Source organism: Falco punctatus, assembly GCF_963210335.1.
Source record: "Falco punctatus genome assembly, chromosome: 20".
NCBI lineage: Eukaryota > Metazoa > Chordata > Aves > Falconiformes > Falconidae > Falco > Falco punctatus.
In genome coordinates this window covers 5,995,550-6,021,188 of record NC_137600.1, presented here as the reverse complement: position 1 = coordinate 6,021,188, position 25,639 = coordinate 5,995,550, and the positions used below count along the sequence as shown (strand labels likewise).

The 25,639-nt window shown below is 40.3% G+C and overlaps 1 protein-coding gene across 2 annotated transcripts in view; it reads left to right on the top strand.

Moving 5' to 3' along the window:
• The window catches only part of KAT6A (lysine acetyltransferase 6A), a 51,091-nt gene extending 30,511 nt beyond the window's left edge, over positions 1 to 20,580 (top strand). For both annotated transcript variants that reach the window (XM_080370505.1, XM_080370504.1), the window contains exons 10-18: positions 363 to 478; positions 2,692 to 2,833; positions 3,260 to 3,421; positions 4,343 to 4,436; positions 5,740 to 5,971; positions 7,089 to 7,299; positions 8,293 to 8,985; positions 9,845 to 10,160; positions 15,469 to 20,580. In XM_080370505.1, coding sequence (XP_080226631.1) covers positions 363 to 478; positions 2,692 to 2,833; positions 3,260 to 3,421; positions 4,343 to 4,436; positions 5,740 to 5,971; positions 7,089 to 7,299; positions 8,293 to 8,985; positions 9,845 to 10,160; positions 15,469 to 18,056 — 4,554 coding nt within the window. In that variant the 3' untranslated portion in view covers positions 18,057 to 20,580. The remainder of the gene's footprint in view (positions 1 to 362; positions 479 to 2,691; positions 2,834 to 3,259; positions 3,422 to 4,342; positions 4,437 to 5,739; positions 5,972 to 7,088; positions 7,300 to 8,292; positions 8,986 to 9,844; positions 10,161 to 15,468) is intronic.
• Positions 20,581 to 25,639: the final 5,059 nt, after the last annotated feature.

Below are 25,639 nucleotides of genomic sequence, written 5' to 3'. Positions count from 1 at the left end.
TTTCTGTTCTTGGTTGTTGAAATAACAAGAAAGGAAATAGCAACGGGACTGAGAAAACATTGTGTTACATTTTGCTGTATATTAATTATTGTATTTAAAGCTATGACATGCAACAGTGTGAAAGGTAGCGGATATATGTGGTATGACAATGCTTACTAATTCTTCCTTTTGTGAATCATATGCTTGCTTTAATTGTGACTGGTACTGGTTTTTAGTTTCAGAAAGCAATGTATGCATCTTCCTAATTCTCTGTGAGTTTGAGCAGGATGGACTGATAAGAAGGATAGATGAGAATAATTTATTTCAGCTTAGAAATCCTTCACTTGGAAATTCACGAAAACTTTTTTCTCTCCCTTGCATAGAAAGTAGGGGTGACTGGGCCTCCTGATCCACAAGTCCGATGCCCTTCTGTCATCGAATTTGGCAAGTATGAAATCCAGACCTGGTACTCCTCCCCATATCCACAGGAATACTCGAGGTATGACTGAACATTCTTCTCCTTTGTTTGGCTTCAGTGTTTATAGGAAAGCTGAACTCCAGCAGGCACAGAAATCTTAGGAAGATTCTATCTGAATGTAGGACAGAAGCAAAGTACACATAATCTGGATACTTTTCATGGTAGTTAATAGAGTCTTAAGGTCTGTTTAGGCTGAGTCAAAAAGTTTATAAGCTCTCTGCTACAACCTGCATATGCTGTGAGCATTTAAACTGCCACAGGAATATATGATTAAATGGATTCCCAAAGAGCTGACTTACTCCATACTCTGAGGAGGGAACAGCCTCAGCTAAATGACCTAGTACTGGGCTCTGTTAAACATGTAAGTGATTAGAGTATCTGACTCTCAGGAGTACGTTGGTTCTTTACAGGTGATATCATTAATGGTTTGCATTGGAACAGACCTTTAAAGACCATCTAGTCCAACCCCCCCTGCCATATGCACGATATCTTTCACTAGATCAGGTTGCTCATAACCCTGTCCAGCCTGACCTAGAACACTTCCAATGACAGGGCATCTGCAGTTTCTCTGAGCAACCTGTTCCAGTGTCTGACCACCATTATTGTAAAACATGTCTTCCTTCTGTCCAATCTAAATCTATCCTCTTGCAGTTTCCAGCCATCACCCCTTGTCCCATTACTACAGGCCCCAGTAAAAAGTCTCTCTTGGTCTTTCCTATAAGCCTCCTTTATATATTGAAAGGCTGCAACAAGGTCTCTCCAGAGCCTTCTCTTCTCCAGGCTAAGCAACCCCAACTCTCTCAGCCTTTCCTCATAGGAGAGGTGTTCTAGCCCTTGGATCGTTTTTTGCAGCTGTCCTCTGGACTCACTCTAACAGGTCCATGTCTTGTGCTGAGGACCCCAGAGTGGGACGTAGTACTGCAGTTGGAATCTCACCAGGGTGGAGTAGAGGAGCAGAATGACCACCCTCACCCTGCTGGTCACGCTTCTTTTGGATGCAGCCCAGGATACGGTTGGCTGTCTGGGCTGCAAGTGTACATTGCTGGCTCATGTCCAGTTTTTCATACACCAGTATCTCCCAAGTCCTTCTTCACAGGGCTGCTCTCAATCTGTTCACCTCAGTCTGTATTGATACTGGGGATAGCCCTGACCCAGGTGCAGGACCCTACACTTTGCCTTGTTGAACTTCACAAGGTTTGCATGGTCCCACTCTTCCAGCCTGTCAAGGTCCCTCTGGATGCCATCCCTTCCCTCCAGTGAATCAAATGCAGCACTTCTCATGATAAAAAATAGTACATTTGTTTAGGAAATAGCATGTTAACTGTGTATTAAATAATTTGATTAGAAATGGCTGTATACTATTTATGGGAGTTGAAAAAGAATAATGAATAGAAATTTCATGGGAATTACTTTGATGTATTGTTTTTATGCTGTATGTAGTTCAACATAGCCACAAATGCTATGAAAAATACAAATAGCTAAGAAAAATGTTTAATGTTAACGTGTTTTGGCATCTGAAAGTTTATTCTGTGAGGCATGTATAGTTGTTTTGATGTTCTCTTGCTTATCAACTATGCAAACTGTCTAAACTGCAAACTCTCCAAACTTTAATTTGATTCAGAAAGAGGAATAACTTCCAAGGGCCATAGCTAGAGAGACAAACTCTTCATGCTACCATTTAATAAGAGCACACGAGGAATTTTTCTAGCTCTGCTAAAGACATTGAAAGTAAATGAAAATAACATCCCTGCCCAAGCTAAAGTATGTAAATGGAGTTAAATCACAACAGTATCAGGACACTTGCATTCAAATTGTTTGTGTCAATGTAGTATGTAAAATGGTTTTAAGGCAAACAGATGGTGTTGTGACCCATGGCTCACAGGTACATACAGCTGTCTATTAGGAGGAGGGAAGTGAGAGAATACGAACCATTTGTCTAATCCATTCTAGTGTCAGTAGTGCAAAACTGGGGTATTTTTACTATATTTTTAATAGGATTTTAATCGATGCATGTATTCTGATATACACATTGATTACATTTAATACACATTCATTACAGAATAAGTAAGTTAGTAAGTAGTTTAAGCGTGGTAAGTTGTTTTTGGCCTGATTAGCACATACACAAGGTCAGTATAATACTGGATTTGTTTTCCTCAAGTTCTCTATCTGCAGGAGTGAGGTTTTTTATACAAAAGTCTATCTTCACTCTCTGATCTTTCTTTCTTTGCTTACAGGCTACCCAAGTTGTACCTTTGTGAATTCTGTCTAAAGTATATGAAAAGCAGAACTATTCTCCAACAGCATATGAAAAAATGTGGCTGGTTTCATCCTCCAGCCAATGAAATTTACAGAAAAAACAATATTTCAGTCTTTGAGGTATGTTAAAAAACTAAGCCACTCACTTTGTAAGGTCTTTAGCCCCCAGTTGTGTAGTAAGTTTTCCATAGCCCTAAAGAATCTTCATTCTTGAAACATTCAGTTGCTGAGAGTGAAGAACTACAAGCAAGCAGTAAGAACTGACCTCATGTGTAGGTTATTCATCCATAAAACATATGAGAAGGCTTGCTTTGTAAAAATGCATCTTCATTTTAGGAAAATTAATTAAGCTCTCTCTTAAGCTAATGAAGGTAACAGTGACTTGGCCACAGCCTTTATGTTGTATAAGTTTTAAGTCCTTTGAGGTGCTACCTGTGACAGTCTTCCTGTCATGTTAGACATTTCAAATGTACAGGGATACTCAGATGAAGCATGTCCTTGCATGACAGCAAATGGAGTGACAAAACTTTTCCTCATTTCTGGAAGGTTGATGGCAATGTCAGCACAATATACTGCCAGAATTTGTGCTTGTTAGCCAAACTCTTCCTGGACCATAAGACACTCTATTACGACGTGGAGCCATTTCTTTTCTACGTGCTGACACAGAATGATGTCAAGGGCTGTCACCTCGTTGGCTACTTTTCTAAGGCAAGTATTTGAGTATTTCAGACTTGGAACTGCATTTGCTATGGTGAGAAATGCTGCTTCAGAGTCTTAAAATTGTTGTAATTTAGACCCTAGCATCTTATATAATACATTATGTAATATAGGTATAGACATCTGTTGCAACCAGATTATATTACATTCAGAGGCCACCAACTAATGGAATCGGGTTTCCTCATAATGTTGAATAGCATATATTCTCTAAGGAACTTGTACTGCAGCTAGCAGCTAAAAATACTCCAGCTTTTCAAGTGACTTCCTAGTCTTGGTGGTGATGGGTAGTACTGTTTATGAGATGGAGCTACTTGGTAACATTTATCTCATCTTCCCTTCCGTAAACACATTGTATTCCAAATAAATTTGTCAACTTTGCACCTCATTTCAAACCTTTTATTTTTTTGACTGAACAGGGCCAAGATTTCAGATAGGTCTTTTCTTAAGATTTTTGTCTATAATTGTTTTTCTTATTTTTAAATAGCTTTAATTGAAGATTTTCCATTCAGTCTTCAGAACAGCAGATTTCAGATTGGATTTTAGTATATTATGGTTATAACGTTGAAATATTCACTGGACAACTGCAATAATTTTCAGTTAATTTAGCTGCTTTCAGGTTTATGCTTTCAACTTTATCTGCTGTGTAGCCTTTGTTCTTTATTGTGTCTAAGCAGAAGGTGGTAGTTACGTCAAGGTTTCATTTTTTTCTGAACTGAAATGGTGGTGATAGAGTTTTAATGTTATTATAGCTTCTAAAATCTTTCTTTGGCTCACACACATTGTTGTTCCTAAGAAACTGTGGCTCTCTGTCTCAGTTTTTGCTATAGAAGTAGTTAGGGACTTGCACACAACAAATTCTACTATTTCTCACTGTTTGGGTTGTTTGTTAATTTGCTGGTTTTTTTCCAACAGGAAAAACACTGCCAACAGAAGTACAATGTTTCCTGTATAATGATTCTTCCACAGTACCAGCGTAAGGGCTATGGCAGGTTCCTAATTGACTTCAGTAAGGAACTTTTTCTTCACTTTTTTTAGTCTTTGTCTTTTCATATTTTAAAGGAAGGGTGAACTGTAGAAGAGGGTATTTTTCAAATTAAAAAACATCTCACACTAAAGAATTCTAAATCTCACAGGATCATCTGAACTTCACAATTTACTCTTTATTGCTGGAAGGCTTCAATTCTAAAGGCAAACTGGTCATTTTTCCCCCTAATTCTCATGTTTCCTGTGTAAGTAACTTACAGTGGAAACTGTAGACATGTGTCAGCATAGTGTTTTTAGCAGAAGCTTACTTTGTGCATGTAGTTCTTTCTGCAGAAAGCCAACCCTAAAACTGCATGGCCTGTTGAAATCTTCAGCAGCTTGATTAAGTAAATGAGTATCTTAAGCAAAAGGTAGTCATAGATACATTTCAATTCAGCTTTGAGAGCAACAAAACCAGACATACTTATGCTCTGAATACTCAAACAATTATCAGATTGATATATGGATCTCAGCAAGTTCGTGGGGAAACTTGCCACTGTAACTATATCTCTCTTATGCTGAGTGCAATCTAATATAGCCCTCCCTGTGGATGTGCTAATTTTGGAGCTAATATCCAGAGGAAGAACCCTACTGGTGTAATTAGATTAGAATGATTTTGCTGGTTGATGTCCTTATGTAGGTAAGTTGTTCTGAAAATAGTGGTGAAACAAAGGAACTCGATGTATCTTGAGAAGTCAACAAATGTGGGCTATATTAGGGTAGCAGTGAGAAGACACATTTGTCAGCTGGTTCCCCTCTCCCCCCTTTGTCATATCAGGGAGGATATAAGCTCTCGGTCTTTATTGAACCTGTACAGTGTATTACAGTCTTAAATTAATTTAAGCCTCTGCCGATAGAGCTTTGTACTGTCCAGTATGGCCCTGAAGTTTGACAGAGAATTTTCAAGAAAATGTTTGCCCTGTTAGTTTTAAATGGTTAAAATGTTTTCCCTCTATCTAATCTTCAAAATTGCAGTTGGAAGATACCCAGCAGACTGTACGTCAGGCTTAGTGTAGTTTCTAGGTAGGCAACTGCTGCCATCTCGTGGCATTGTCCGTAGCCGGTGTCTGATGGCCGTGCAGTTTGGAGTCTATCACTGAATAACAGGAGTTTAAATAAATAACAAGAAAAGTTGTCCTGACCACTCAGTATATCCTTCAGAATTCTAATCTATGTCTTTTAGGCAGCATTCAGCTACTTTCTGGGAAAATGCCTTTGTAGAAGTTAGGGTGGAAACAGAAGCTATATATGATAATTCTTTGAAAATTTTTTCTTGTATATTTTAGGCTATTTGCTTTCAAAGCGTGAGGGTCAAGCAGGATCACCAGAGAAGCCCCTGTCAGACCTGGGGCGCCTCTCATATATGGCTTATTGGAAAAGCGTAATATTGGAGTGCCTTTATCATCAGCGTGACAAGCAATTAAGCATCAAGAAATTGAGTAAGCTGACTGGAATCTGCCCTCAAGATATCACTTCCACTCTACATCACCTACGAATGCTTGACTTCCGTAGTGATCAGTGAGTACAGGAGCCCTGTTGTATTTCCAAGTAGCTTCAGATGTATTTGAATGAAATGTAATGTTTGGAGACAAGTCACATCTAATAAGCTTGATCTAAGACTTAAATGTCCAAATGCTGGCTGTAGAGATTTGTGGTGCTCATGTGTGATGCAGGAATTGTTCATTGCCAAAGCTGGATCAGATTTCCAGCTGTGTAGCTGTGGAACTTCTGAGTAATTTGCAGCTGTGAGAGAAAGCAATCTGGTCTCTTGGCTGTGTTCTCTTGGGGTCCCTCAGCATAATCAGTCTAAACTACATGCAAAACAGAGCAAAGAACAGCAGCTTCCCTTCTCTAGAGGGAAATAATCAGTTCCTCTTTCCCGTCACTGAGTAGATGGTTGTTTCCCCACTTCTCTCTGTGCCTCAGAGATGTCATTAACTGTGTGGATTAACGCGGGATGCTTGAGCAGTGGGATCACTGGGAGAAATGAAGTATGTGGATGTAGAATTGAGTTAGTCTGCTTGCCCAGCTGAGTGTACAAGTCAAGTGAAATACTGGGAGTTAGTCTTGATTCAGACCGCAGCAGTTTTGGGAGTGGGGTTGTATTCTGATGTGTTTTGTGTTAAACTTGAAACTTATTTGGAAAACTTGAAGTTATTTGAGAGCAATTTTATGTCCTTGCTTCACAGTATACTCTAATCAGTGATATTACTCCCAGCTCCTTGAAGAAAATCTCGCTGGTAGTAGGACTGTAACTTTTTTAAGCAGCCCTTTTATTACCATTCAGTATCTTTCACCTTATGGTGCCTGTTCCCCAAGTGGCATACCCCTTGACCATTTAACACATAATAAGTGACGCATCACAACTGAATGTTACCCACAGCAGGATAATGGCTTCACCATTAACAAGAGGTGGAAAGAATTTAACATATTCTCAGTTTTAAGATGCTTTCTCTGGTAATCTGATGGTATTGCAAACTGTACAATTTTAATGAGCTTTCTGTCCTCTCTGAAGTTATTCATGACAGCGCTGATTGACAGTATGGAGATTTTCCTGTAACATCTTAAATCTCTTTCACGTGACAACATGTACAGCATGTAACCTGTTGCTGATTAGGGTATTATTACTCTTTAGGTTTGTGATCATTCGTCGGGAGAAACTTATCCAGGAGCATATGGCAAAGCTTAGAACTAATGTCCGACCTATAGATGTGGATGCAGAATGCCTACGTTGGACACCTATTATAGTTTCCAACTCGGTTGTCTCTGAAGATGAAGAAGAGGAGACAGAGGATGGGGAAAATGAAGAGCAACAACAGCAGAAAGAAAAGGATCCAGATGCCAGCGTAAGAGCGAATCTGTTACTTCTGTGAGGCACATAGTTTGCCTACCTTTTGCAGGCAATCTAACAAGATTTTAAGTGCCAAGCTTGGACATTTGGCATTATCATTAAAAGCAATGCAGTTATGATTAGTTTATGTATCTTTGTAGTTTCAGATTAGAAACTAAGAATAGGGAAAACGTTGAGGCATAGTCTAGAGAAAGGTTAAAGACCATCACTGAGAAGAGTAAAAAGGCTCTTTCTATCCTTAATGATTCTTGCAGTAGGTGCTGGGGTGTTAACAAACAAACAAAAACCCCCAAAAACCTGAACAAACAAAAAATCTACCTCTGACTCCCAAGCAACGTGGTCTTTCGTCAAATTATTGAAATGGATTCAGGTTTGAAGGACCCAATATTTCTGTGAGTGACAAATAGCATAAATGGAAATGAATCAGCAAAAACTTAACATTTTTCACCAAAGGTTTTTGCTGTGTAGTTTTGCAAAACTACTGATAGCTTTAGAATTAGTGCCCACAGAGCAGTGAAGGTTTCTGAAATCTATCTAGGCTTCTGTCCTTGAAGAGTTGATTACACCCTTGCATCAAGTGATGCACATTGGCTAGAATGCTAAGAGGCATACTATGTGCTGTTACTTTATTGACATTAGACTAATTGTGTATTTTAATAGAAAAGTAGCTTTTTTTCTTGAAAATTACACAAATACTGTGTTTGAAAGTAGCAGGATGATGTTTGCACTCCAGCAGGCCATTGTATGGCTGCTGCTGACTGAAGTCACTTGTCAGGAAGCTAATTGAGTACGTTATCACCTGGGAGGAAAGGATTAGCAGTTAGCACTATTAGAATCTCATGGTCAATTCTTGTGTTATTCTCAGATTCTTAAAAGTCATTCTTGTTAAACTCTTCTGACTTCTTGGTCGAAAGCTTTTGTGGAATCAAATTCAGAATGCATACTTAAAATAGGAAGTGTGAAATCTATTTGTTTTTGTTTAAATCAGATGGTAAAATCTGTGTCGTGGGAGAAGAAAGAGCAAGAGCCTTACTCTCCTACAGAGAGTGAAAAAAAGCCAGACATTGTTGCTCCAGCCAATTCTGCATGGCCAAACAAGCACATTTTTCCTCTGGATAGTCTTCCTGCAAACAGTCAGCCATCACGAAGAGGTCGGTGGAACCGTAAGAGCAAAAAACTTCGGGAGCCATTCTGTGAGAAGGAGCCAGTATTGCCCATTGAGGACAAAGCAGCAGTTCCCAGCGGGCGATGCAGTGAATGTGAGGAGAAATCCACAGCCTCACGAGGTCGGTGCAGTGACTGTGAGGAGAAGTCGGTGGCCTTGCAAGGAAGATGTGGTGAATGTGAGGAGAAGTCTCCAGCCCCAAGAGGCCGATACGCTGAAGATGAGGAAAAATCTGCAGTTTCCCAGGGACAGTATGGCAAAGGTGAAAAATCTGCAATTCCCCATCGGCGGTACAGTGAAGGTATGGAAAGGTGGAGAGGGCAGTTGAAAAAGAACACAGAGTCCCTGAAGTGTAGATTCCCAGAGGACTGCGACAGATTACCCCGCCGCTACAGTGACAGTGATAGGGCACTTCTGAGGTGTTTTAGTGAGAGTAGTGAAGAGGAAGATGATGAGCCTGTGAGTCCTCGATCCAGCTCTCCACCTGTTCTCACCAAGCCAACGTTAAAACGAAAGGTGTGTGCCTTTTTTATTGTTCTCTCTGACTATATCATGCAGTCTATTTTATCAGTATGTTGGTGCTTTTTGAAGGATTGTGCAATTCATGAGGTATGTATTAAGCGTATAGTGTGCTCAGCGTTCCAGAACTCTGGAGAAATCTGTTTTAACAGTTTCCAGAAGTCTGGAGGGTACTTACACTTTTTTTGTAGTGGTGTTTTTTGTGGAATCAGAGGTAGGTGTTTTTGTGGGGTTTGTTTGGGGTTTTTTTGTTTTCAAATTCTAATTTCTGCCTTGTACTTTTGATATTTTTCAACCTTGGTTATCTTTTAAGTTTTACTCAGTCACTCCAAATAGAAACAGATATGGTCATACTTTTAAAGAAGATTGCAAAACACGAATGCTATCTAAACAACTAAAATCACAGCATAAAGACTTTGAAATAATTTGCCACGGAGATGTAAATTCTATCAACGTGACCAAGAAAATCCTTTCTTTGTGAGATGCTGTGCTAAAAAGTGTTCTTCTATATCATCTTTGCAGTTTATTCTAAACTATTCACATCTATGTTGTAGTGTCTGAACTTCCAGCTGTTATGGATGGGCTCTTAGCTTCAGCTGTTTAAATGGTTTATACTGTTACAGAAATGTCAATATAGCAATCTTCATGGAAGTTGGTTGTCTTGCATTGTATTTAACATCTGTCTAACTGAAGGCAGATGCTGGTCAGTATTTCTAGTGAAGCCTGGATTCCAGAAGGGAGCCCTGTGGTCTTGCTTAGACTGTTCAACTCTGCTGTTCATGTTTTCTATTTATCAGTGTTCTGTTTCTGCTGCATGTGATAAAATGTCTTCTCTTCTCCCACTTTCCACTTTCAGAAACCAATCCTTCATCGGAAGAGGCGAGTCCGCAAACGCAAGCACCACAACAGCAGTGTTGTCACTGAAACAATCTCAGAGACCACAGAAGTGCTGGATGAACCGTTTGAGGACTCAGACTCTGAACGACCAATGCCCCGGTTGGAGCCTACATTCGAGATTGAGGAGGAGGAAGAGGAGGATGACGACGAAGAGGAGGAGAATGAACTTTTGCCCAGTGGATACTTTCGGCACTTAGCCCCACCAGACACACTCAGGCATAGACCCTCTTCTAAGAGGAAGTCCAAAGATGAGGAGGAGTCTGATGACACTAATGGTATGTTTGGTGGTATGCTGTTGAGTTTGGTATAGGTAGTGTGTCAGTTGAGTGTCAGATGATACTTAGCTCATGACGGAACAAGCTGCCTACCTTCTCTTGTAACTTCCAGCCAAAATGTAGGGTTGGGCATAAATTATTAGTCATACTAGCCTTAAACATTCCCAAGTCTTATAATGTGGTACATGTTTTAAACTATCTTACTAGCAATGACCTGATCACAGGTATCCTTTTGATTCAGCTTTCCTAGTAGAATTGGTATCTGTTACCGTGGAAGAATCTATGCAGCCAGGGTCACTTCAGAAATGAGTTGGGGAGCCCTCAGTTTTCCATAACAGAGAGATAATAAATTGTGTCTTTTGAGATCCTGTTCTTCATCACACTGTGTGTCCTGCCTTTCAGCTTCTCATAGCTCCTTAAAGTTCTTTGAACCTTCAGTTCATAGAATAGTTATTTGGTTGGAACTGGTTACTTAGAGTGCACTGACAATTCAGAAGAAACATCTGTCATTCAGATGCTCCATTAGTAATCTTCATTATGGCTGTTATGTTCTGTTCCCTTGATGGTCTACACAGTACAAGGCAGTCAGCCAAATAAAAATGAAGAGCTGTGTCAGAAAAGTATGGTGCCATTATCCCACAGTAAAAAATCATTACCGGAACAAACTCATTTATTTATGGCTTTCAACTAGCCTGTGGTTAGCAGAGGAGAATTTTTCTTTAAAAGTACTGAACAGTGAAAGCATCAGTATGATTATAGCCATGTATACTATCCATTACTATATATACCAGTTACCCTTCAATCCTTATAGCAGCATGTAACCATGTAAATCTAGTCAAAACCCGTGTTGATGCAGCGTTAAGTTTGCTTAGTGGGAATATATGCGCAGTCATCTTACACCATTTTTTTTTTTAAATTCTTTTGTTATCCGATTACTGATTAAATACGTTTTTATGGTACTCCAGCACCATCATAAGACTATAGAGTTGGGAGAAGATCTGTTACTAAGGTTGTTTTCAGTCTCTTTCATTTGTGCTCTTCTGAATGTTTTCTGGTGGAGATGCAGATCCCTTTAGAGATTACACACACATGTACTGCTTTATAAAATACATCAATGATTTTTAATCACCTTTTACAGACTGAAAGTATGCCACAGGGTGCCCAGGGATCAAAAATGGTGTTTGGAAAGCTACTGTTTCAGCTCAGACCCATTATATACTACAGCAAACAGTTTTGTGATTACCTACTTTTTAAATACTCTCCTCTTATAATAATAGTGCTTTCTGTTCCCTTGTGTCACTTCTGTTGCTTTCCTTCCCACCGCCACCCCACCCCACCCCCCCCCAAACTTCTGCAAATTTGTCAGAACCTCTGAAGTAATAAAGTAGTAAGCACACAATTTTAGGATATTGCTGCTCCTGACATCAAATGGTATCTGTTGGCTGATTCTGCCTTCAATGCATGTGCTTTTGCATATACATGGTAAAACTGTAATGATCTTAGAGAAAATACAATGTATTTTCAATTACCTAAACATGTTATCCCATGGGGATAATCAGTCATCATAAGCAGCTGGCCTTTTTTGATAAAAATTAAGCTGGGTGGAGGGGGCAGCACTACTTTATGACAGTTGAAAAATGTAGTATTGCAGTCCTTAATACTTGGTTCAGATTTGGACTATTTTAATCATAACTATGAGTTAGGAATGTTTATAGGAAGCTTAAATTTTCTGGAAGTTTTCCCATCACTATAGAAACCTGTTTGTAACTTTTTTTTTTCTTTTTTAAACTTTCTAAGAGTAGTTTGGGTTCGATTTTTCCCTGACAACTTATCTCTAGCTGAGGCAATGATCTGAAAGTATTTTATGATTTCCCTGGAATGTAACATTGCAGTCTCTTAAATTTGGTGTCTGATGAGAATTTGAATTGGTTCTGACTGCTGTAGCCCCGACAGTGTGGTGTGGTGATTTGAGACCAGCATTTAATGTTAAATACAGTATTAATAAGGGCTAGGCTTTCTGGAACACAGGGTGTGTTCTATGGTGTAGAAAGCAAATAAAGTTTGTCTCTCTATATTCTACCAATTCTGTGCAATTTGATTAGTGTTGTGTGGGGGAAGATGGAGCTCTGTAATAGACTGAGCTGCATTATTTTGTTTTTCTTAGTTTTACCTGTAAGTTTTACTGTCAGTATGAATACTTTAAGAATCTTCTGTTCAAGCTTGTGTGCACGCTGACATTTAACCAAGTGCAACTGAATGAGCACATACATGTTTTTTTAGGATACTGAGAAACATGATGCACATGAAAACTTGAGCAGTCATCAAATCCATATTCTCTTGTGAAGACTGCATCAAGTGCCTGTGGCAAAAACCATAGAATCACAGTCCCCTGAGGTTGGAAAGGACCTCTGGAGGTTGTCTTATCCAGCCCCATTTTTTAAGCAAGGCCACCAAGAGCCAGTTGCTCAGAACCATGTCCAGATGGCTTTTGAATATCTCCAAGGAGGGAGACTCCATAACCTCTCTGGGCAGTCTGTTCCAGTGCCCCATAAAGAGGCGTTTCCTAGTGCTCAGATGGAACCTCCTGTGTTTCATTTTGTGCCTGTTGTTTCTGGTCCTGGCGCTGGGCACCACTGAGAAGAGCCTGGCTCCACCTTCTTTACACCTTCCCTTAATATTTGTACACATTGATAAGATCCCCCTTGAGCCTTTTCTTCTCTAGTCCCAGCTTTCAGCCTTTCCTCATCAGAGGGATGCTCATCTCTTAGGCGTCTTAGTGTCCCTTTGCTGGGCTCTGTCCAGTAGCTCCATGTCTGTGTTGTGCTGGGGAGCCCAGACTGGACATCTTTATTATTATGTTATTGTAAGAGGAGCCTGCTGTCATAAGATTGTTTACTTTTTTTTTTTTCTTTATTCCTAAAAATACACATCCATGACAGTATGGATAAAAGCAAAAAGTTTTTACCTAAGGGGTGGTAAATCTGATCCTATGTAGTAGATAAGAAATGTGAAAGAAGGGGAAGAGAAATAGCGATTTTTTTTTTTTTCTTTAGAGGTGGATTTTTTTTTTTCATAAGGGCTTAAGTGTTAATGCTTTAACAAATACTATGAATGTAGTGTTTCCTTCTTCCTGCCCAATGATACACTGATTTTGGCAGATCCTTTCTTTCCTTTATTCACATTCCAAATATTTGGTTTATGGATGACTTCAAGTTGTTGAATTTTTAATTTAGTATTTGTTTTCAATTAATTTTTTAATACCCAATTTTTTTCAGAATGCTTCTTATTAGAGATATTTAGAGTAAATGCCTGTCTAGGCAAAGGGCAAGAATGACTCAGCTGACCTACGATTAGGTTTTAAGAAGCCTTTGTGAACTGCTAGGAACACATTATGTAGTTTGACTTTGTTGCGTAACTGTGGACTTTAAAACAGCATTTCTTGGGAAATTCATAGCGTGGAATCCATAACATTTTTTAAGATGGTAGAAAGGGCAGAAATGTGAATAAATGTACTGTGAGTATTGGTGGGAGATTGATCTTATATCTATATAGTGGGATGACCAACCTGATCACAGACCCATCAGTGTGACTTTCATCCTGATTTAAACAGTAGGATGCCTAGTTTATTACTCAGTAGAAAGTCCAGGGAGGGTTATTTACTCAATACAAATGAACACTGTTACGTGAAAAATGTATTTAAACTGATACTAATGTATTTATAGTGATATATTTTTGCAAGACTATAGCTTGGTTAATAGGGGTAATTAATGTTACCTACTTAGTGTTTTGAGAGGTTATTTGACTTTTAAAACCATTTGCTTAAGCTGAAATGTTACAGAATCAAGCTAATACATATTAAGTAAGTTGAGCTGTAAACACGGAGTAATTAAACAGCTTTGTTATTAGTGGCGTGCAAGGCAGTTGGACTAGATGATCATTGTATATCCCAACAGTTCTATTCTGGATCACATGTCTATCTATACTGCTATTTTATGGATAGATTAAAAAATAATGTAGCAGCTGACAGAAAAAGAGGGGATTTGGTAAATGAAGTGAAAGGCAAATCACTGACAAAGTCTATTAGAGAGTATTTGAAGGTCATGTCCAGTAATTAGCGTGGTTTTCTAGCTCAAAGCCACAGAGATTCAGATGAGCCTTGAATACATGAACAGGGGAATCTGAAGTGGAGTAGAGATGCTCTGTCATCTCTTCATTTAGCTTTGGTGAAACTACTACAACCATCTTTACTCAGTTATTCACACTTGATAAGAGTATTGATAAACTGGAATAGTTTAAAGAACAGTTGGGGGCTGATTAAGATACTAGAACAAATGTTATGTAATGATAGAATTAAAGAAAGTAGAGGCCAAAAAGTGGCTTGATAAATTTACAGATTGCTTAAGTGAGCTCTGTTATTTGGTAATAGAGCTTTTCTGCCTAGCAGATAAAAGGAAAATTAATACAAAAGCAGTTTAAGTGAATTCAGTGTCTGTAGACAAATTCAGATAGTAAAGTGTGAATATCAACTATTATCAATGATTAACTGTTGGACTAGTTTACTAGCACTTGTGTAAAATGTCACTGACTATCCTAATTGGCAGGTTCAAAACAAAATTAATTCAGGGAATGCCTTTACATTATTCAGTAAATTTCCAGTAAATGATCACATTCCTTTCTGGCTGTATAAGCTGTGAACCTGTTCTAGTGTTTGGGAAGTCACTGAAATGCAAAACTTGCTTCATCACATAAAAGTGGGATGAGAGAGAAGTTCAGCTAGCTCTTAATTATTTCTCAGACTAACAAAAAAAACCCCACAAACCCACACGCACTAGCCAAATTCAGTCATCTGTGTATTTCTTTTGGCATTTAAAACCATAAGCCATGAAAAAAGTGGAAATGTTTCGTTTCTTCAGCAGATGCACAAAATACAAATCTGAAGGAAAACATGCTTATATTGCAACTTCATGTGTTTCCTTACATTGGAGTATTTTTCATTTGTGAACATATTGTGTAAATAAAATCTGTAAAGGGTGGTGAGTCTTTCCAGGACTTTATCACATAACCTAGTGTTTAATTTGATTGTGTATTAAAGGCTCAGAGAAAGCATTGGTGTTCTTTGAAAATATAATGTGCAATGTGATTGCTAATGGATAGACCTTGATCCTTCTCATTACCCTTCACAATAAATCTCTGAGCTGGTATTGATACATAAAGTTGATAAACATGATGGGAATGCTTGGGAAAGCTTCCATTAATGCTCAAGTCAAACAAAAGTGTTTGAACAGTATCTTTCAATTTGTGTTTTCAGGTAACCCAACTTTGAAACCATTGTCTATGCTGAGAAAATGTGAAGCAAAGGATTCTTCACTTGAGCTAGATACTTCTACACCCATGAAAAAGAAGAAGGGATGGCCAAAAGGGAAAAGCCGAAAGCCGGTCCACTGGAAGAAAAGACCTGGCCGAAAACCAGGTTTTAAACTGAACCAGGAAAAGGTACCACCATCAGTTCAGGATGAAGGAGTTGATGCTGTGGGAGCTAGTTCAAAACCAGGGCGTAAGCCCAAAATTTCAGATAAAGAAGAAAGTGCTGAGCAGAAAGAAGAGCTGCCTCTTATTGAGGAAAGGAAAGAAGATGATGTGAATATGGAAGCAGAAGAGGTAGGAGAGGGAGAAGAGGAAGATACAGCCAGCAGTGAAGTAAGGGCAGTTTCTCCTGTGGACAGCAACAGCAGTCCAGTGCCAGAAGTAAAAGAGCCTGAGATAGAAGAGGAAGTAGAGGAGAAGCCACGGGTTTTAGAAGAGCAGAGGCAATCAGAAGAAGAACAGCAAGAACTAGATGAACCTGAGCATGACCATGAGGAAGAAGAGGAAGTAGCTGTAGTGACAAATCAAAATGAAGATCATGATGCTGATGACGAAGATGACGGTCATCTGGAGTCAGTGAAGAAGAAAGAATCGGAGGAACAGCCAGTTAGAGAAGGGGTAAAGGAGGAGCCTCAGGTGCAAGAATGTTTTTTAGAAGCAAGCATACCAAGCAGTAGAGAAGATGCAAAAGAAAAAGATGAAGCAGAGGCAGATTCTGAGGAAGAGCAGGCGTCCAATGAGACATCAGTTGGCTCAGAGCACATCCCTGGGTCTGAAGATGATCACGAAGAAGAGCAAAGTAATAAAGAAGGGTTAATTGAATTAAAGGAAGAGGAAGAAATTCCTCATAGTGAACTAGATCTTGAAACTGTTCAAGCAGTCCAGTCCTTGACACAGGAGGAAAGCAATGAGCATGATGTAGCTTACCAGGACTGTGAAGAAACTCTTGCAGCTTGTCAGACTTTGCAGAGTTATACCCAGACTGAGGAGGATCCTCAGATATCAATGGTCGAAGATTGCCAGGCCTCAGAACACAACAGTCCAATATCCTCTGTGCAGTCCCACCCCAGCCAGTCTGTACGTTCTGTCAGCAGCCCAAATGTGCCTGCTTTGGAGAGCAGTTACACCCAGATAAGTCCTGAACAAGGATCCCTGTCCGCACCCTCTATGCAGAACATGGAGACCAGCCCCATGATGGATGTGCCTTCAGTATCAGACCACTCTCAGCAGGTGGTGGATAGTGGCTTCAGTGACCTTGGCAGCATTGAGAGCACTACAGAGAATTATGAAAACCCCAGCAGCTATGATTCCACTATGGGAGGCAGCATTTGTGGAAATAACTCTTCCCAGAGCAGCTGTTCATATGGAGGACTATCCTCTTCTAGCAGCCTCACTCAGAACAGTTGTGTTGTCACTCAGCAAATGGCAAACATTGGCAGCAGTTGCAGCATGATGCAGCAAAACACTGTCCAGCCTGCAGCAAACTGCAATATCAAGTCACCTCAGAGCTGTGTAGTAGAAAGGCCTCCAAGTAACCAGCAACCAACAACGCAGCCACAACAGCAACAGCCTCAGTCACAGCAGCCACAGCCCCCACCTCCACCCCAGCAGCAACCTCCACTGTCTCAGTGTAGCATGAGTAACAGCTTCACCCCAGCACCTATGATCATGGAAATACCTGAATCAGGAAGCACTGGTAACATAAGTATCTATGAGAGGATTCCAGGGGATTTTGGTGCTGGGAGCTATTCACAACCATCAGCCACGTTCAGTTTAGCCAAGTTGCAGCAGCTGACAAACACCATTATGGACCCTCATGCCATGCCTTATAGCCATTCTCCTGCTGTGACTTCCTATGCAACCAGCGTTTCTCTGTCCAACACAGGATTGGCTCAGCTAGCTCCCTCTCATCCGTTAGCAGGCACACCGCAAGCACAAGCCACTATGACACCCCCACCAAATCTGGCGTCCACCACCATGAACCTCACGTCACCTCTGCTTCAGTGTAATATGTCTGCTACCAATATTGGTATTCCACATACGCAGAGGCTGCAGGGGCAAATGCCAGTCAAGGGGCACATTTCCATTCGCTCTAAATCAGCACCATTGCCCTCTGCAACTGCACACCAGCAGCAGCTCTATGGCCGCAGCCCACCTGCAGTTGCCATGCAGGCTGGTCCTCGTACATTAGCTGTTCAGCGGGGTATGAACATGGGAGTCAACCTAATGCCAACCACCCCTTACAATGTCAATTCCATGAATATGAACACCCTGAATGCCATGAACAGCTACAGGATGACACAGCCTATGATGAACAGCAGTTACCATAGTAACCCTGCCTACATGAACCAGACAGCACAGTATCCTATGCAGATGCAGATGGGAATGATGGGGAGCCAGGCCTATACCCAGCAGCCTATGCAGCCAAATCCTCATGGAAACATGATGTACACTGGCCCCTCCCATCACAGCTACATGAATGCTGCTGGGGTGCCCAAGCAGTCTCTCAATGGACCATACATGAGAAGATGAGCAAGATGAACTTGCATCCTAAAAAACTGAAATATATATAAATAAAGGAACCTTTTATACTGACGAACCAGAGAAAATGGACCTTTTTCCAGTTAAAATATTGCTGTAGATTTAGAGGGATTTTCTTTGATTTATTTTATTTTTTAGGAAGCCTGGTCTTTATTTTTTTGATTTTTTTTTTTTTGTTTTGTGTTTTTGTTTTCTTCACAATCCTGAAACATTTTACAGCTAAAATCATTTACAGGTGTTTTTTAGAGGGGAAAACATGCACAAAATCTTTTCATAATTTAAAAAGAGCCTTACTTTGCTGAAAATGTGGACAGAATATGTGTAACAGTGAAATCATCTTTCTAAATATTTTTTTTTTAATGTACGTCCTTCTCCCTCCCTTGTGCCCCTCTGTATGCAGTTTCTAGTGCTGCAGTCATGTAAAATGTTTGACATCTCAATAACAACCCTTCCCTCTAAACCCCACCTAGCATTTCCTACTTCTAGCAGGAGGCACTTATTGGGAGACTTGGAAAGGGACACAGAGGAAAAACGATGCTCGCTATTTCTGCAAGTCAGGAAATTTTAATCTTTAATTTTCCCTGACTCCCTCGCCCCCAGTAAAATTTGGAGTTACGTGTAAACAATAAACTATTCACATTGATGTTTTTGTAGAAGAGTTAATTGAAATTGTATGTTTCATGCTGAAAATATAATGTAACTTTAAAATGATCCCATTCACCACCCAGACATGCATGTGCACACACATGTGCATGCATGCACACATGTTCTGTCACTGTGAACTACTGGAAGTATCTCAAGAGGGATCTGTTTGTATCCCTTATGCAGTCATGAGGAGGATAGGGTGGTTAATGGTCTGTTAGGACAAGAAGATGATTGCAGGCTCTTCTGGTGAACTGCCAAATCAGCTGCACCTCTGACATCCCAAAGTCTGCTTTAGTATGTACTTGGAAATGCTGTGGGTTTTGGTTCTGAGCCTTTTGAGTCAGGCTGAGCTCAAAAGCAGCTGTTTCCAGTGGTCTGCCTCTTACTCTCTTTACTTAAGTCATCTTGGAAGACAAAGTGTATGTTGTAAGTGACTTGATGAGAACCCTGTGGTGTCCTTGTCACTCTTCCATTCCTAGTATGGGGTAGGAAGTTGCTGAATGTGCCGCTCTCTGGGGGAGTCAGTGATGTTTTCCATGATTCTTCCCACTGTGTTTGAGACCCATTTTATAGGAATAGCCACGCTGGGAAAAGAAGGGAATCAGCCTGTTTTACAGGAGGGAAACAGTCCAAACATTGTAATAGGATGCAGGCGGCAGGATTTTGCTGTTACTACCGTATAAACCAATTTACATTCTGTTTGGCTACACTACTGGCATGTCACCCAGGAAAAAAGGGACACCCTTTAATGTAAAGTTCTTTTTTTATTGTATATGAAGTAGAAATACAGGCACATTAATAAGACTAATTTCTTTTGTTTTTAAACCAAAAGAGTCTAAAAGAAAGTTGGGGTTTCTTCAGATGCACTAAAATGGACTTTCCTCCAGTAACTGCTAACCGTAAAAGGCAGAATTCAAAGGACTTCCACTTTTTATTTCTGTTTAGTTTTGAGCATGTACAAGGCTGTGTAGAACCCCATTTCTCTGTATATACTATTCCAGTTCCAAATAACCCATGTAGAAAGCGCACTGTGCTGCCCTCTCCTTCCTAGATCTTCAGCTGTGTCACTGCTTCCTGATTGCTGGGGTGGGGGGGGGAGGGGGGCGGGGGGGGGGTCTGAGACAGGAGGAGAAGCTGTTGAAATGAGGGCCGTGAATTTAGTTTGTTTGCCGTTATGTTTGGTTTGGTTTTGTATGTTTGTTTTTGGTTTTTTTTAATCAATTGGGCAGCTCCCTTTTCCACAAGCCTTTGTGACTGTAGAACTATTGTAGAAAAAAAATGTTCTTTTCTATATAAAAAAAGAAATTATCCAACGCAGTAATATTGGTACCTACCATTTTTTCACTTCTGTTTAAAAAAAAAAATATGTATTTTTAGCAAGATAACTTGGGTAATCTTCTAAAAGAAATTAAAAAAAATCTCACCGTTAGTGACTTTGATGCCTTTTAAAAATAAGAGCTTTTTCATTTCATTCCATCTTTAAAATTTTTTATCTTTGTTGTAGAATATTAAAAACTATTTTAAGAAAGATAAAAATTCTCTTTAAAGAGATCTCTAGAGTGTGTGAATAGGAGCTCCAGATGCCTCTAAAAGCCGCATGTACAAATGAAGCTGAGTCTATTCCTGTCTGTTTATATTTGCTTTTCCTGTTTTGTAACCTCTTTGTACTTTGTTCATGGTGACTTGTAAGCTAAGGGGAAGGGGTGCCTAGATGCCTTTGTAATTCTCCATGTCATACGCTCCTGGCTGGATGGTCTCCCTTCCTCTCCTTGTATGTAATATCACTTTTTTTTCCCCTTTCTAGCAAGTACTTTCAAAAGAACTCTGTACATTTTAACATAAAAAATAAATTATGTTGAGCCATTTTGGATGTGAGTTGTGCGTGTGGATTTTTTTTCTTCTATTTGAGCACAGAACTCTGTCACCGATCCTTGGTTCCGGGTATGTGATTCCCTGTTGGCCTTTTGCTCTGGAAGAGAGGCGGTACTTGCAATTTACTTGCGAGGTATCTGTCCATGTTAATTTTTATCTACAGCTTCTAGTCGGAGAAAGATTAAAGATAAGAAGAAAACCCAAAAACGTGAGGGCTTTTCCAGGAATTGTCACCTTTTAAATTCCCCTCTGCAAGGGCTACCCAGAGCTGAAGTGGAGCATGAGCAGGTCTTCGTCGGTGTCTCCTCCTACGATCACTTGAGGGATTTGACTTGTGCACTTAAAAAATTGCCTCTCCCCCTCCCCCATTCAGTTGGGCGCTCATCTTTATGCTCGGTACCTGGAATGGGAGCAGCGGGCAGGGTTTGGGAATAGAAGCCTAGCAGGGCCGCAGCCCCGGGGCCGGCACGATCCTGCAGGCTGCTGGGGGGGCACAGGCGGGCTTCCGAAGGCAGTTTCACACATGTGTTGCCACAGGTATGGCTTTGAGGAAGCACACTGTGGCAAATAAATTAAAGGGACCTCGAGAGTTAGTAAAACTAAGTTTGACATGCTTTTCCCATCTCCAGTCCTCACCAAGGTGGAATGTAAGTTTATATAAGGTAAGTATGATGCTGCATCTGCCTTTAAGCTGATACATTTTGCCTTGGACTCATTTTAGTTGTTTTATCGAAGGCACCTGAATTTTCAGACCAATTGTGTCAGGATACAGATGGAAGCTAATCATACAGGGGTGCTCCTGGGTGATTTGTTAATTTATTCACATAACAGTTTTTAAGTTATTCAGGCATGAAGGAAGGAGAGACAGGGTGACCTGTGATTAAGGTTTTCACTACTTTCATCACTTGTGAATTACAGTGAGTACATCAGCAGTGTTACAGGTAAGAGTCATCAGGATCTCGGTATATGCACATCCTTCGTGTTTGCATGTATGTGCATTGCTTTCCCATAGTGAGTGCTAGAATTAAGACTGAATTAACCATTCCATGCCAGAAAGCTGTGTTCAGTCGCTCATAGCTTAGATTTTTTTAAGTTGTTCATTAAGAAGCTTTGGCACGGGCCAGTAGCAAAGTTATGAGGCGGTGGGTACCACCCCAGTGTGCCCTGTTTTCTTCCTACCTTAAACAACTGCAGTTTGGGGTCCTTTGAGTTTTGCTTGTTATTTTCTGTATACAACAAATCTGGCAGATTCTATTTGACCATTAAAATGTACTTGGCTTGAATTATTATCTATCAATGATTCACCTTTTATTTATTAGCAATTTTCAGAAGCATCTCTCATTTTTAGGATACGTTTATGGGTTTTAAAAATAAAATACTAATTGAGAAAGTTGCATGTCCTCCAGCAATTCAAAATGGCTTTGACTTCCAGAATTAATGTGCTGAGTGATTAGAGTGTAATTCTGCTGCTTTAGATAACTCCAAAATTTGAAATGGTCATGGCAAATCACTTCCGTGCAATAACAGCATATGATTATGTTCTAGTGAAATGCTTGCACCATAATCTGAAAGGTAGGGCAGTTCAAAATCTATCTGATGCCCTGGCACCAACTTATGGTTATACACACTGATACAAAATGTTTTTCAAATAACTGTTTGAGATCTTTGCAAGGCTTAATAATCACAAGCAGTCAAGCTAGAGGTGAGCTGAGTCAGTGCTAATAATTATTAAAATTTAACTTTTTGTGCATTTCTCAGTTCTTAAGGTAGTTGAAACTCTTTCAAGGAGAAAAAGCAAGTGTCTAGATAGGAACATAATGATTTATAACAACTTTCTAGCATTGTAGGCCAAGGAACAAAGGTAAATGTTTATGGAAATCTGTAGAAGAGGTCAGGGAAATGTGATTCCAGAGTTAATGAGCTGATAAACAGTAACTGCTACTTAAGAAATATTTGTAAAAAGCATTATTTGATCAAGTAGGCTGTTAATAGCCTCTGCTTGTTTAAAAAAAAAAAAACCAAACCAACAAAAACCTGTTTGTGTGGGCTAACTTGATGGTAACCACATTTATGAGCCATGAACAAGGTGACCTCTTTTTAGAATCTTGTCATACAAACTATCAAATCTTACTGTTAGAGAATGACTGAACTAAAGGGTGGGTTTTTTTTGGAGAGAGAGTTGCTAAGCTGGAATGGGGTTGAAATCAGACTGTCTTGAAATGCAAGAACCCTTAGTACTGTATTGAACGGTGTAAACAGCAGCTGCTGCTGCAGGCTCTGCATTGCCACAGCCAGGTATCATGCTGTGGACATGGTGAGAGTTGTTCCATTCGGCACGGTCAGGTCTACTCTAAATTTGTTGATATGTGGACCAAAATGTCTGTTACCAACTCAATATGCAGGGAAGAGTTTAAATGCAACCCACAGCAGCAAACTACTGCCTGGGAGACTAGCACTGTGGTTTTGAAAAAAGGATAACTGAAAGGAGAATTATCTCAAAGGGGTCTGACAGTTCTGAAAGCTCATCAGTGAGATAGTAAGAAAATGCTAAAAAGAACAGAACCATCTTAATTAGGTTCCCAACTCGGGAGAGAGCTCCTTGGTGAGATCCTATCTCTGCAGTGAGAGGAATGCAAATAGACTGAGGCAGACTTAAGTTTACAGCAGCTAAGGTGGGGCCTGCAGCATCCTTTATTTTCACAGCTTGTCAGCCCAAATAATTTACCTAAAAATAGCTGCCTGAAGTTGAGCTTTGAATGTAAAAACCTTTTGCCCCTAACACAGAGAATCTCGGCAATTTCACCAAATGTTAGTCTTCACCTAGAGCAGGGCAAGAGTCCAGCTACATGTTTAATCTCTTGAAACAGCTGCAGTACCTTGCAGACAGAGTCAGAAATTTGTTTCTGTGCTTCTTTCCTCATGGAGGACAGCTCTATATGTAGAATTGGCACCTGATGACCTTGTTTGTTTTGTGTGATTATTTCCCTGAAGGGTTCCCCTGTCAGTATCTGTCTGTTCTCCCTTGCCAAATATTTTACCCTGTGAACTCTTTGGAACAGGGACTCTGTTGTCGATATGTTTGTCATTTGTGTCACATGTTAGAATCCCAGTCTGTGACTGAGGTACTGGAGAGTTGTCATAGTTCAAATAATCTGTTTTGCAAGGAAAAAGTGATAAATGTGGTGCTGTGTGTCAAACAATTAAATAAGGTTCTTGGAAAGCTTTTTCTCTACTAACATGTTGGTTAGTGTATGCACACGGTACCTTTCAGCTAAAGGAGGAAATCCTTTTACTGAAATTCTGCCATCCTCTGTTTCCCCAGAGGAAACTGAAATTGAATTCAATTCAAAAAATTGAAGCCATTTTTTTAAGAACTTCTATTTTTCTGAATTTAGTATCAAGGGCTTTTGAGAAATGTATAAAGGTAGGTGTAACTTCTGGTATACCTAGGAGAGATGGCAAGGTGCCAGTGCCTTGCCTGCCCTCTCTGACCCTATCTGTCTTTCCTGACTACAGCTTTATATAGTCAGTGGCAAATACGGGGCAGCTACAGACCGCTGCAGGAAAACAGTAGGCAAGATGTAAAGGGATCTGCAGTGAACGGGCTCTGGTAATTACCTGGTTGACTGATGGAGGAGTTCAGCCTGTGGGCTGTAATATGTTGAGACAGAATTCTGAATTCAGAGTTGAGGAGCTCATGAAAATGTTCTTGTTCCATCTGGGAGACTGGATCTCCTTCCTCCTGTATGCATGCGGAGGGGGAAGCAAGTTTTCAGACAGTTTCAGGAAGATGCTTTTCTGTTTTGTCCCCTGGACCAGCAAAAGCATGACTCTTCTCACTCCTGTGTCTTTTTCCCCGTATCCCGGTTTTCCCTTGATTACTGCTCCTGCCCTGTGCTCACTCTGTTCTGGCTTATAAGGAGTTAAGAGGTGGGAACTGTTTGGAGGAGGAGGCGGTGTCCTACAGGCAAAAACTGAACGTACTGCCACTGCCTGATGCCATTTAGCTGTGTCTGCAGTAGATGCCTTGTTGACATCAGCAAAAAAGTGATGCCTATGACAAAATCTGGATTGTAGCACAGCTATCCCTTAAGCGCAAGTGTGCAGACCCTGCCACGTAGCGGGAACCTGGAAGGCAGAACTCAAGTAAGGGCTGAGACGTAAAGTCACAGCAGTGCCTTGCTACAGCCTTGGAGCTCTGCTCGGAGCTCAGTGTGCCCCACCGCACTGACAGGTTGGTGCCCAAACGGTAGTGAGTACATGTGGTGGAAACTGATGCCGTTGTACATAGCAGAATTTAGTTTCATTCCCGAGTTCCTCGTTTTGAAAAATTAGGAAGTTCCTCAGAAAGACTTCTAAACTGGCAGAGAGCTGGTTTAGGATGCAAAGTCAAACATGCAGAATTGAGGAGCTCTCAGTGTATTATGGCCAATTGTGACAACTGCTTTGCATCCTGTGTGCTTACTGTTGACCACAGGTCATCTTTTTTTGTTTGACCTCTGCCTCATTTGGCTGCAAAGTGCTCATGCGGCAGAGGCACAACTGGGGTGACTGGCGCAGCTGTGCTCCTGGCACCTCCTGTCCGTGGAGCCTTTCACTATGCAGCTTCTATTTAATTTTGTAAATTTTTTTTGCAGGGGTAATTCATAGAACATTGCTATATAAAGATGTGCAGCTGTATTTTTTATATCTATCTATCTATCTACGTATATAATACTTGAGTATTATTTATCCATATGGGTACAGTACACAGAGCTAAAGCTGTCCTTGGAAAAGCCTTGTAAAACGTTATGATTTCTTATTCTTCATATTTTCTTAGGACCTTCTCTATATTCTCAGTCATAGTCTTTATAAACTATAATATGCCAGCCTTTTTCCTGTTTTTGGCACCCTCCTTGGTCTGTGGGTGAAGCAACAGAACTGGAGGAACTTCAAAGGGAAAAGACATGCAGGAAAACTTACTCGGGCAGAAAGTAGTGTCTGTACAGTTAAGTCTGCATCTCAGCTTCTCGCCAGCCTAAATAACCTGTAAATGACTGTCAAGTAGTTGCGGAGAG